We start from the raw sequence: 13,515 nt of genomic DNA, 5'->3' as shown, positions 1-13,515 counted from the left end.
CATTTAATAATAAATATATATTATTTGCTGTAATTCTATAGGAATTATCTCTAATTGGTTTTCTATTTCATTTCCACTTTATGGAATAATTGTTTTGTATGAAATACAATACATGTATATATGTATATATTTTAGAAGTATATCTATGTAATAAAAATTTTGCCTCTCATAAATGCAGTAACTTTAGAGCATGAATATGTGTCACAACAGGTAGTGACATTATATATGTGCTCTATCTTTTTATAAAATGATACGATCATTGATAAACTATTGTTATCATTTGTATCTATTCAAAACAGAACTCTATCATTTGTATCTATTAAAAACACATCTGTTCCTAAAAATCTTTGTAGTTATATATATATATATATATATATATATATATACACTCTAGTTATATATATATATATCTATTTGTCTGTGTATCCCATTCCTTCTTCTTTGTCACGGCACTAAAAAGCGATCGTCTGCCAGCAGCTGCACGCCCCATGGGCACACACATGCAAAGGACAACAAGAGGGCGCGGTGAGGGCCTTGGAACACAAGCCCTGTGAGGAACAAGTGAGGGAGCTGGAGCTGTTTAGCCTGGAGAAACAGAGACTCGGAGGTGACCTTAGCCCCTCTCTACAACTGCCTGAAAGGTGGCTGTAGTCAGGTTGGGGTCGGTCTCTTTTTCCAGGCAGCAAGTGACGGAAGGAGAGGGCACAGTCTTAAGCTGTGCCAAGGGACGTTTAGGTTGGATGTTAGGCAAAAGGTTTTGACTGAAAGAGTGGCAAAAGTAGTGGAATTGTCTTCTCGGGGGAGGTGATGGAGTCACCATCCCTGGATGTGTTGAAAAAACCTTGGATGTGGCACTCAGTGTCATGGTTTAGTTGAGGTGGTGTTAGGGCATGGCTTGAACTTGATGATGTTAAATGGCTCTTGCGACCTAGCACTGCTGTGATTCTAGGAGCCCTGCTAACAGTGGCCATAGGCCAGCAACCTCGCCAGGCGATGGCGCAGATCAAGGTAGGCTTGCATGGCCTGGGAGTGGGCAGCCCGATCCTGCCACAGGCTGTGGAAGAGGTTGGATGGCCTAGCCGTTCGTACATCTGGGGGCAGCCTGATCTCCTCTGGAAGCCTCTGGTTGCCCACAATAAAATGCTGCAGGTGTTTCTTTTGCAGAGCTAAGCGCAGCTGCTCCAGGACATCGGACAGCTGAAGCAGGAAATACCTGCTGTGCCACTGTGAGAGCGGTACGGTGTTCAGCTGGTGCATGATGATGGTCTTGATGGAATGGATGGAGAAGCCCTTGCACTCCTGAAAAGCTGCAGCAAGGAGCTGCAGGCATTTGAGGTGCGAGCTGTCCTGAGGGAGCTGCCTGGCCATGTGCCGGAAGAACTTTGTCTCTGCCATGCTGTAGGTCTCAGGCCACACTGTGCTTGGGGTGTGGGCCCCTCGAGGCCGGCTGCTGATAAAGATGTCCGAGGTAAATCGCTGTAGCCCAAGCATCACTTGAACCTGGAAGCTTTCCTGGCCGTTGGACAGCCTGAGGTGGCAGAAGCGCTGGGAGCAGTGCAGCGCTAAATGCCAACTGCGTGACTCAGGCAAACGCTGCCAGCTTACTCCCAGCAGTCTGTAGAAGAAGTAGACCGTTTTCTCCACGTCAAGGTAGGAGCCGGTGCACAGCATGTCTAGGAGGTTGGGCTGCTCAGTTAGCATGCCAATCACGTCAGGGTGGTGGCGGAAGCACAGCATGTTCACACCCTCCTGCCCCCTCGGGCAGCTGCACACCAGCTCCACGCGGACGCGGAAGTTCCTGCCGGGCCTCAGCCAGTCAGTGTCACGCTCCAGGCGGAAGATGTGGCCTGAGGGAGCAGTCAGGGGTACAAGCACATGGTACACACTTTCCTCCCCGCTCTCAGTCCAGCCTTCAAAGGCACTGCCAAAACCAATGGCTTGGTGCAGCACCGGGAAGAAAGTCCCAACCAAGGCACGCCTGAGGGCACTTAGCAATTTCTCCATCATGGCCGTTGTCCTGTCGCAGCCTGCCTGCAGGTCCTGTACAGGCCACTGTATGCGCTCCTCCAGAAGCCATGCCAGATCGTATGACCGTGCCTCGTCCTCTTCGTCCGTCTCCTTTTCCTTCTCCCGCTCGCCGTTGACCTCTGCCTCACACCTTCTCTTCCTCCACATAAACCAAAGGGGCAAGAGAAGAAGCAAGAGCCCAACAAGTGCCCAGACCTGCCAGGCCTGCAAGGCAGACCAGAGCAGGTCTCCCCAGGATGGGCCACTCTGCATCAGGGCGAGCTGCTCCACCTCCAGCTCCAGCCGAATCCTCTCATGTTCCTGGAGCTTTGCACGCTCCTCCATGAGCAGACGCGTCGCCTCGTCCAAATCGTCCCCCACGGGCTGTGGGTAGTGGACTATGCTTTGCAAGAGCAAGAACCACAATACCCAGGTATCCATGGTCTGCAGGAGGATAGAGAGAAGGCCATGAGGGGAGCGGGGAAAGAGGCAGCTGGCAGTGGGAGCAGCAGGTCTGGGAGTCCCAGGGATCTGGGGGCAGCACGGCCTGTCCCACTGCCCCAGCAGCAGCAGCAGTAGCAGCTGGTACCCTAGCCAAGGCTCTACCATGAGGGGCTGTCCCTGCATGCAGCGGGGAGAACCCAGCCCCAGGTGCAGCGTTTCTGCCCCGGCCCTTGTCCCCAGCACAGCCTCCCCGCCACATGTGCACTCACCGCTTGCAGAAGCAATACAGGGCCAGAGTTACCTGCTGGGGCCTTTTCCAGCTGCCCCCATTGTGAGGCGTCCCCTGTGACGTCACAGGTGCCGCAGCGCATCACAAGCCAGCCAACTGCACCCTTTGTCCCTACCCCAGCTCAGCCACTTAGAGTGGCCCTGGTTAAGGGCTTAAGGCTGCTTTGGAGTGAATCTTCTTCAAAGAACGTCCCTTGGTCTTTCTTTTGTCTTTCTGGCCTCCATTGCCAGTCTCCTAGATCTCCATGTTGGAAGGCACCCTTGGGGATCATTGAGTCAAAGCCTCGACTCCACACTGCTTGAGCTACCCTGAAATCTCTGCATCATGCGGCTTGAAAAAGTCCCTGAAGTTCACACAGTTCCACTGCAAACTTAACACTGCCTACTCCACCAGGTCCCCAGATGGCACATGCCCATGACTTTTAAACCTCTCTGAGGGGGGTGACTCAGCCATTGATTGCCCTAGGCAGCCTGTTGCCAAGCTTGAGATCCTTTTGTTGAAGGAATACTTCCTGGAGATCCAATCTAAATCTCCTTTGGCACAACTTGAGGTCATTTCCTCTGATCATATTGTTTGTTCCCTGGGCTGGTAAATCTAATGAGCCCCACTTAGCTACAAACTCCCTTCAGGCACCATCTGCATTGTGTCGGGTGCAGATGTTAGGGCTGTGAGACCAGCTCTTCCCAGAGGAGAGGAAAGGTGCTGCTTTTGCACTCTGGTCCCCGGGATGCAGTGGGACCAAATGGCTTGTCAGTGGGCAGAAGGCTGCCAGGAAGTGTTTCCATGCGAGGAGAACCTTGCTGCCAAATACATCACCCAAGGCAATCCGTCCCCTTCCAAGCAGAAGGAAAAATCAGAATTCTCCTTGTAGAAAATGGGAAGCTTAAGAGGGAAAGTCAGTGCCGGAATGTGGCAGGATACCCACGTGGGTTTTGCCAACCTGCAAGGCCAGACCGTGAAGGTGGGATCCCGGCAGCCAAGAGATGGCCTCTTGCTCTGGGGCCTTCCATGGAACTGGCAGCACAGATGAGAGCCTTTCCTTGGCCTTGGCCTTCAGCAAGGCCACAGTGTGGGCAAAGCCCGAAGTCCCTAAGAAAGCAGCTCAGATTTACACTGGGCAGCCTGAAGGATGCCCGAGGACAGACAAGCTCAACAAGGTGCTAGTGCAGTAGAGCTTAGGCTACAGCTTTCTGCCCTTGTATCTCTGGAGCCTTGCAGGGGAAGGCCGCATGGCTTGGGGTGACTTTCAGCAGCTCTCCTGCTAACAGCCCCGGGCCCGCCAGGCTGTTTGGTCTCAGGCCTGGCAAGAGCAGAAAGAAGCCCCCAAAGCCTGGCTTCGTAGAGCCCTGAGACAAGCAAAGATGAGGAGAGCGCAGAGAAGAGGCCATCAGCAGTGCACAGCAGCTTCTTGCTGAATGACAATAATTGACAGAAAATTCAAACATTATGATGGTTTGGGGTTTGTGTTGTGCTTTTTTTGGAGCCTTTTCCCCCCGCCACAGGAAAACGTGTGGCATTTTCCGTGTTGCGCACCTGGGTTTGAATGGTCTGCTCTTGGTGCTGCCTAGACAAAACTCAAAACTGTGCCTTTGCCCCTCTCCTTACTCTGTTATCATTTGGCATTTCTAGGGGTTTTTGGGTAACACCATTTCTTTTTCCTCACCTTGTGCTCAGGAGCTGGGAGGGCCGCCAATCTCCCTCCCTCCAGCCCAGCTTGGCCCTGAAAGGTTTCTGCAGTAGGGTAGCGCGGTATGTTGCCAGTGGCTCAGCTGCCAGCACCTGATTTTGGCAGAGCCCAAACCTCACGGCAACGCTGCAGGAATCACTGCCCCACCGCCCATCTTGTCCAGGTCTGGAGCTCATTTAAATGGTGGGGTTTTTAATCTAGCTGCCTGAAGAAAGAAACAGTCCTATGGCAGAGGGAGCTTGAGGCTGTAATTTAGGGATCAAGCAGCAGGTGGGGACAGGACTGGTTAAAGCTAAGCCGACCACAGGTGTCATGGCAAGAGGCAGTCGTGCCGTCCTGGTTGCCTGTGTAATGTGCCCCTTCCATTGGCTTTGGGATGTGATGCATTTGGAAAGAAGGCGGGGTTTTAATGGAAAACCGCTCCGAATATTCACAGAGTCCTCTCAGAGGTAAAAGTGAACTTGGCTTTATTTCTATCTTTAGCACGCTCTTACAGGGTCCCACAGGGTTCGCGCAGCTTAACCAGCTACTATTGGCCAATACGTTTTGTTGATCCTTCCTTTTCTTGTCCACAACATCATTGTTTTTCTTCATTCTCGCTGCTCCAGGAAAGTTCCAAGAGCACTGTCCCCGGAATTGTCGTCTGGCTTGAAAGCTGGGTCGTGCAGACAGGCTTTTACTAGAATACCTCAATAGATATATAATGTTCCTATAATAAGAATACTTAATTAGTCTTACTAAAAACTGTCACAAGCAGTGCATAGCACTTAGAGAAGAATTATGAATAATGACATTCTAATGAAATATTATCAATATAATTGGAATTGATAGTAAAATACTTGAAGATTTCTTACTGCTGCATCAGGAAACTTCCCTTATTCTGGAGTGCTGATTTTTCTGGATTCTTCTTATTGGGTTTACATCCTCATGGTCAAGAACCATTTTTTCACATACAAATCTCTCAGTGCCTTCCAAGAGTGAGCTGAGTGACTGTTTGCAAAGAGCAGCAGTTTCATTCAGTGAAGCATGGTTTGTGTTCTTCTGAAAAGACTGGCAGTGGTTATTTTGTCGAGCTCAAAAGGAGACTCAATCTCTGTAGCTTTGAACTTCTTATTCTTTGTGTCCTCATTGTTTTCTCCAGTTGTGCTAACTGGATGTTCTAACACCCATTCCTCACCCTGCAAACCCAATGAGCCACAAAGACCGCCGCATTCACCTCTGAGCAACTTTATTTTAAATAAAGTCTAAGGGCAGACTTGGCTTTATTTTTTTTGTCATGAAGAATATCTGCCGAATCCACAGACTTTGAAAAGTAAGCTCAGCGAATGAGGGGCTGTGGCCTTCATTTCTGATGAGAACCAGTTCAGCCCTGTAAGTCTGGATGAGTTGAAGGAGACTGCTCACAAGCCCAGGCTCCCGGCGCATGACATTTACCAATACGAGAGGGGTGGCTGAGATCAAGAAAGTCTTGCACACTCCGGCTTCTGTCAGATTGCATTTTATTGAAAAACCAGCAAAACAGTTTCATGCTTGCCAGTCATACGGCCACTTAGTGATATGTGTTAATTAATATGTGTCCAAACAGACAGTGACACTGTATATGGCCATATTTCTGTCCAAAAATATTAGAGATGTGATATGCATTCTATGTATTTTAAAACTGAATTTACGTAATAGACAACTTTCCTGTCATAAATACAGTCATTACAGAGCATAATATTTTCACCGTAGATAGTCACTATAGATAGTCACTATTGTCACTACAGATAGTGACATAATCTACATATTGAATTTATATTGTTTTATTATCATATCTATTCCAATGATTTTTTTCATTCTATAACATTTTCCATATTTAGTAAACATTTAATAATAAATATATATTATTTGCTGTAATTCTATAGGAATTATCTCTAATTGGTTTTCTATTTCATTTCCACTTTATGGAATAATTGTTTTGTATGAAATACAATACATGTATATATGTATATATTTTAGAAGTATATCTATGTAATAAAAATTTTGCCTCTCATAAATGCAGTAACTTTAGAGCATGAATATGTGTCACAACAGGTAGTGACATTATATATGTGCTCTATCTTTTTATAAAATGATACGATCATTGATAAACTATTGTTATCATTTGTATCTATTCAAAACAGAACTCTATCATTTGTATCTATTAAAAACACATCTGTTCCTAAAAATCTTTGTAGTTATATATATATATATATATATATATATACACTCTAGTTATATATATATATATCTATTTGTCTGTGTATCCCATTCCTTCTTCTTTGTCATGGCACTAAAAAGCGATCGTCTGCCAGCAGCTGCACGCCCCATGAGCACACACATGCAAAGGACAACAAGAGGGCGCGGTGAGGGCCTTGGAACACAAGCCCTGTGAGGAACAAGAGAGGGAGCTGGAGCTGTTTAGCCTGGAGAAACAGAGACTCGGAGATGACCTTAGCCCCTCTCTACAACTGCCTGAAAGGTGGCTGTAGTCAGGTTGGGGTCGGTCTCTTTTTCCAGGCAGCAAGTGACGGAAGGAGAGGGCACAGTCTTAAGCTGTGCCAAGGGACGTTTAGGTTGGATGTTAGGCAAAAGGTTTTGACTGAAAGAGTGGCAAAAGTAGTGGAATTGTCTTCTCAGGGGAGGTGATGGAGTCACCATCCCTGGATGTGTTGAAAAAACCTTGGATGTGGCACTCAGTGTCATGGTTTAGTTGAGGTGGTGTTAGGGCATGGCTTGAACTTGATGATGTTAAATGGCTCTTGCGACCTAGCACTGCTGTGATTCTAGGAGCCCTGCTAACAGTGGCCATAGGCCAGCAACCTCGCCAGGCAATGGCGCAGATCAAGGTAGGCTTGCATGGCCTGGGAGTGGGCAGCCCGATCCTGCCACAGGCTGTGGAAGAGGTTGGATGGCCTAGCCATTCGTACATCTGGGGGCAGCCTGATCTCCTCTGGAAGCCTCTGGTTGCCCACAATAAAATGCTGCAGGTGTTTCTTTTGCAGAGCTAAGCGCAGCTGCTCCAGGACATCGGACAGCTGAAGCAGGAAATACCTGCTGTGCCACTGTGAGAGCGGTACGGTGTTCAGCTGGTGCATGATGATGGTCTTGATGGAATGGATGGAGAAGCCCTTGCACTCCTGAAAAGCTGCAGCAAGGAGCTGCAGGCATTTGAGGTGCGAGCTGTCCTGAGGAAGCTGCCTGGCCATGTGCCGGAAGAACTTTGTCTCTGCCATGCTGTAGGTCTCAGGCCACACTGTGCTTGGGGTGTGGGCCCCTCGAGGCCGGCTGCTGATAAAGATGTCCGAGGTAAATCGCTGTAGCCCAAGCATCACTTGAACCTGGAAGCTTTCCTGGCCGTTGGACAGCCTGAGGTGGCAGAAGCGCTGGGAGCAGTGCAGCGCTAAATGCCAACTGCGTGACTCAGGCAAACGCTGCCAGCTTACTCCCAGCAGTCTGTAGAAGAAGTAGACCGTTTTCTCCACGTCAAGGTAGGAGCCGGTGCACAGCATGTCTAGGAGGTTGGGCTGCTCAGTTAGCATGCCAATCACGTCAGGGTGGTGGCGGAAGCACAGCATGTTCACACCCTCCTGCCCCCTCGGGCAGCTGCACACCAGCTCCACGCGGACGCGGAAGTTCCTGCCGGGCCTCAGCCAGTCAGTGTCACGCTCCAGGCGGAAGATGTGGCCTGAGGGAGCAGTCAGGGGTACAAGCACATGGTACACACTTTCCTCCCCGCTCTCAGTCCAGCCTTCAAAGGCACTGCCAAAACCAATGGCTTGGTGCAGCACCGGGAAGAAAGTCCCAACCAAGGCACGCCTGAGGGCACTTAGCAATTTCTCCATCATGGCCGTTGTCCTGTCGCAGCCTGCCTGCAGGTCCTGTACAGGCCACTGTATGCGCTCCTCCAGAAGCCATGCCAGATCGTATGACCGTGCCTCGTCCTCTTCGTCCGTCTCCTTTTCCTTCTCCCGCTCGCCGTTGACCTCTGCCTCACACCTTCTCTTCCTCCACATAAACCAAAGGGGCAAGAGAAGAAGCAAGAGCCCAACAAGTGCCCAGACCTGCCAGGCCTGCAAGGCAGACCAGAGCAGGTCTCCCCAGGATGGGCCACTCTGCATCAGGGCGAGCTGCTCCACCTCCAGCTCCAGCCGAATCCTCTCATGTTCCTGGAGCTTTGCACGCTCCTCCATGAGCAGACGCGTCGCCTCGTCCAAATCGTCCCCCACGGGCTGTGGGTAGTGGACTATGCTTTGCAAGAGCAAGAACCACAATACCCAGGTATCCATGGTCTGCAGGAGGATAGAGAGAAGGCCGTGAGGGGAGCGGGGAAAGAGGCAGCTGGCAGTGGGAGCAGCAGGTCTGGGAGTCCCAGGGATCTGGGGGCAGCAAGGCCTGTCCCACTGCCCCAGCAGCAGCAGCAGCTGGTACCCTAGCCAAGGCTCTACCATGAGGGGCTGTCCCTGCATGCAGCGGGGAGAACCCAGCCCCAGGTGCAGCGTTTCTGCCCCGGCCCTTGTCCCCAGCACAGCCTCCCCGCCACATGTGCACTCACCGCTTGCAGAAGCAATACAGGGCCAGAGTTACCTGCTGGGGCCTTTTCCAGCTGCCCCCATTGTGAGGCGTCCCCTGTGACGTCACAGGTGCCGCAGCTCATCACAAGCCAGCCAACTGCACCCTTTGTCCCTACCCCAGCTCAGCCACTTAGAGTGGCCCTGGTTAAGGGCTTAAGGCTGCTTTGGAGTGAATCTTCTTCAAAGAACGTCCCTTGGTCTTTCTTTTGTCTTTCTGGCCTCCATTGCCAGTCTCCTAGATCTCCATGTTGGAAGGCACCCTTGGGGATCATTGAGTCTAAGCCTCGACTCCACACTGCTTGAGCTACCCTGAAATCTCTGCATCATGCGGCTTGAAAAAGTCCCTGAAGTTCACACAGTTCCACTGCAAACTTAACACTGCCTACTCCACCAGGTCCCCAGATGGCACATGCCCATGACTTTTAAACCTCTCTGAGGGGGGTGACTCAGCCATTGATTGCCCTAGGCAGCCTGTTGCCAAGCTTGAGATCCTTTTGTTGAAGGAATACTTCCTGGAGATCCAATCTAAATCTCCTTTGGCACAACTTGAGGTCATTTCCTCTGATCATATTGTTTGTTCCCTGGGCTGGTAAATCTAATGAGCCCCACTTAGCTACAAACTCCCTTCAGGCACCATCTGCATTGTGTCGGGTGCAGATGTTAGGGCTGTGAGACCAGCTCTTCCCAGAGGAGAGGAAAGGTGCTGCTTTTGCACTCTGGTCCCCGGGATGCAGTGGGACCAAATGGCTTGTCAGTGGGCAGAAGGCTGCCAGGAAGTGTTTCCATGCGAGGAGAACCTTGCTGCCAAATACATCACCCAAGGCAATCCGTCCCCTTCCAAGCAGAAGGAAAAATCAGAATTCTCCTTGTAGAAAATGGGAAGCTTAAGAGGGAAAGTCAGTGCCGGAATGTGGCAGGATACCCACGTGGGTTTTGCCAACCTGCAAGGCCAGACCGTGAAGGTGGGATCCCGGCAGCCAAGAGATGGCCTCTTGCTCTGGGGCCTTCCATGGAACTGGCAGCACAGATGAGAGCCTTTCCTTGGCCTTGGCCTTCAGCAAGGCCACAGTGTGGGCAAAGCCCGAAGTCCCTAAGAAAGCAGCTCAGATTTACACTGGGCAGCCTGAAGGATGCCCGAGGACAGACAAGCTCAACAAGGTGCTAGTGCAGTAGAGCTTAGGCTACAGCTTTCTGCCCTTGTATCTCTGGAGCCTTGCAGGGGAAGGCCGCATGGCTTGGGGTGACTTTCAGCAGCTCTCCTGCTAACAGCCCCGGGCCCGCCAGGCTGTTTGGTCTCAGGCCTGGCAAGAGCAGAAAGAAGCCCCCAAAGCCTGGCTTCGTAGAGCCCTGAGACAAGCAAAGATGAGGAGAGCGCAGAGAAGAGGCCATCAGCAGTGCACAGCAGCTTCTTGCTGAATGACAATAAATGACAGAAAATTCAAACATTATGATGGTTTGGGGTTTGTGTTGTGCTTTTTTTGGAGCCTTTTCCCCCCGCCACAGGAAAACGTGTGGCATTTTCCGTGTTGCGCACCTGGGTTTGAATGGTCTGCTCTTGGTGCTGCCTAGACAAAACTCAAAACTGTGCCTTTGCCCCTCTCCTTACTCTGTTATCATTTGGCATTTCTAGGGGTTTTTGGGTAACACCGTTTCTTTTTCCTCACCTTGTGCTCAGGAGCTGGGAGGGCCGCCAATCTCCCTCCCTCCAGCCCAGCTTGGCCCTGAAAGGTTTCTGCAGTAGGGTAGCGCGGTATGTTGCCAGTGGCTCAGCTGCCAGCACCTGATTTTGGCAGAGCCCAAACCTCACGGCAACGCTGCAGGAATCACTGCCCCACCGCCCATCTTGTCCAGGTCTGGAGCTCATTTAAATGGTGGGGTTTTTAATCTAGCTGCCTGAAGAAAGAAACAGTCCTATGGCAGAGGGAGCTTGAGGCTGTAATTTAGGGATCAAGCAGCAGGTGGGGACAGGACTGGTTAAAGCTAAGCCGACCACAGGTGTCATGGCAAGAGGCAGTCGTGCCGTCCTGGTTGCCTGTGTAATGTGCCCCTTCCATTGGCTTTGGGATGTGATGCATTTGGAAAGAAGGCGGGGTTTTAATGGAAAACCGCTCCGAATATTCACAGAGTCCTCTCAGAGGTAAAAGTGAACTTGGCTTTATTTCTATCTTTAGCACGCTCTTACAGGGTCCCACAGGGTTCGCGCAGCTTAACCAGCTACTATTGGCCAATACGTTTTGTTGATCCTTCCTTTTCTTGTCCACAACATCATTGTTTTTCTTCATTCTCGCTGCTCCAGGAAAGTTCCAAGAGCACTGTCCCCGGAATTGTCGTCTGGCTTGAAAGCTGGGTCGTGCAGACAGGCTTTTACTAGAATACCTCAATAGATATATAATGTTCCTATAATAAGAATACTTAATTAGTCTTACTAAAAACTGTCACAAGCAGTGCATAGCACTTAGAGAAGAATTATGAATAATGACATTCTAATGAAATATTATCAATATAATTGGAATTGATAGTAAAATACTTGAAGATTTCTTACTGCTGCATCAGGAAACTTCCCTTATTCTGGAGTGCTGATTTTTCTGGATTCTTCTTATTGGGTTTACATCCTCATGGTCAAGAACCATTTTTTCACATACAAATCTCTCAGTGCCTTCCAAGAGTGAGCTGAGTTACTGTTTGCAAAGAGCAGCAGTTTCATTCAGTGAAGCATGGTTTGTGTTCTTCTGAAAAGACTGGCAGTGGTTATTTTGTCGAGCTCAAAAGGAGACTCAATCTCTGTAGCTTTGAACTTCTTATTCTTTGTGTCCTCATTGTTTTCTCCAGTTGTGCTAACTGGATGTTCTAACACCCATTCCTCACCCTGCAAACCCAATGAGCCACAAAGACCGCCGCATTCACCTCTGAGCAACTTTATTTTAAATAAAGTCTAAGGGCAGACTTGGCTTTATTTTTTTTGTCATGAAGAATATCTGCCGAATCCACAGACTTTGAAAAGTAAGCTCAGCGAATGAGGGGCTGTGGCCTTCATTTCTGATGAGAACCAGTTCAGCCCTGTAAGTCTGGATGAGTTGAAGGAGACTGCTCACAAGCCCAGGCTCCCGGCGCATGACATTTACCAATACGAGAGGGGTGGCTGAGATCAAGAAAGTCTTGCACACTCCGGCTTCTGTCAGATTGCATTTTATTGAAAAACCAGCAAAACAGTTTCATGCTTGCCAGTCATACGGCCACTTAGTGATATGTGTTAATTAATATGTGTCCAAACAGACAGTGACACTGTATATGGCCATATTTCTGTCCAAAAATATTAGAGATGTGATATGCATTCTATGTATTTTAAAACTGAATTTACGTAATAGACAACTTTCCTGTCATAAATACAGTCATTACAGAGCATAATATTTTCACCGTAGATAGTCACTATAGATAGTCACTATTGTCACTACAGATAGTGACATAATCTACATATTGAATTTATATTGTTTTATTATCATATCTATTCCAATGATTTTTTTCATTCTATAACATTTTCCATATTTAGTAAACATTTAATAATAAATATATATTATTTGCTGTAATTCTATAGGAATTATCTCTAATTGGTTTTCTATTTCATTTCCACTTTATGGAATAATTGTTTTGTATGAAATACAATACATGTATATATGTATATATTTTAGAAGTATATCTATGTAATAAAAATTTTGCCTCTCATAAATGCAGTAACTTTAGAGCATGAATATGTGTCACAACAGGTAGTGACATTATATATGTGCTCTATCTTTTTATAAAATGATACGATCATTGATAAACTATTGTTATCATTTGTATCTATTCAAAACAGAACTCTATCATTTGTATCTATTAAAAACACATCTGTTCCTAAAAATCTTTGTAGTTATATATATATATATATATATATATATATACACTCTAGTTATATATATATATATCTATTTGTCTGTGTATCCCATTCCTTCTTCTTTGTCATGGCACTAAAAAGCGATCGTCTGCCAGCAGCTGCACGCCCCATGAGCACACACATGCAAAGGACAACAAGAGGGCGCGGTGAGGGCCTTGGAACACAAGCCCTGTGAGGAACAAGAGAGGGAGCTGGAGCTGTTTAGCCTGGAGAAACAGAGACTCGGAGATGACCTTAGCCCCTCTCTACAACTGCCTGAAAGGTGGCTGTAGTCAGGTTGGGGTCGGTCTCTTTTTCCAGGCAGCAAGTGACGGAAGGAGAGGGCACAGTCTTAAGCTGTGCCAAGGGACGTTTAGGTTGGATGTTAGGCAAAAGGTTTTGACTGAAAGAGTGGCAAAAGTAGTGGAATTGTCTTCTCGGGGGAGGTGATGGAGTCACCATCCCTGGATGTGTTGAAAAAACCTTGGATGTGGCACTCAGTGTCATGGTTTAGTTGAGGTGGTGTTAGGGCATGGCTTGAACTTGATGATGTTAAATGGCTCTTGCGACCTAGCACTGCTGTGATTCT

At 48.5% G+C, this 13,515-nt stretch overlaps 2 protein-coding genes across 2 annotated transcripts; both read right to left on the bottom strand.

Annotated features, from left to right (window-relative positions):
• Positions 1–957: 957 nt before the first annotated feature.
• On the bottom strand, positions 958–2,616 carry LOC131575507 (inositol 1,4,5-trisphosphate receptor-interacting protein-like 1). The gene has a single exon (XM_058831093.1). It carries the CDS (start codon positions 2,614–2,616, stop codon positions 958–960), a length of 1,659 nt encoding a protein of 552 aa, XP_058687076.1.
• Positions 2,617–7,243: 4,627 nt separating this feature from the next.
• LOC131575506 (inositol 1,4,5-trisphosphate receptor-interacting protein-like 1) lies at positions 7,244–8,896 on the bottom strand. Its single transcript, XM_058831092.1, has one exon. The coding sequence runs from the start codon at positions 8,894–8,896 to the stop codon at positions 7,244–7,246; it is 1,653 nt and encodes a 550-aa protein (XP_058687075.1).
• Between the last annotated feature and the right edge of the window lie 4,619 nt (positions 8,897–13,515).

This window comes from Poecile atricapillus, chromosome 2 (assembly GCF_030490865.1).
Source record: "Poecile atricapillus isolate bPoeAtr1 chromosome 2, bPoeAtr1.hap1, whole genome shotgun sequence".
Taxonomy (NCBI): domain Eukaryota; kingdom Metazoa; phylum Chordata; class Aves; order Passeriformes; family Paridae; genus Poecile; species Poecile atricapillus.
The sequence above is the reverse complement of the archived record's forward strand: the minus strand, read 5'-3'. Positions and strand labels throughout refer to the sequence as shown.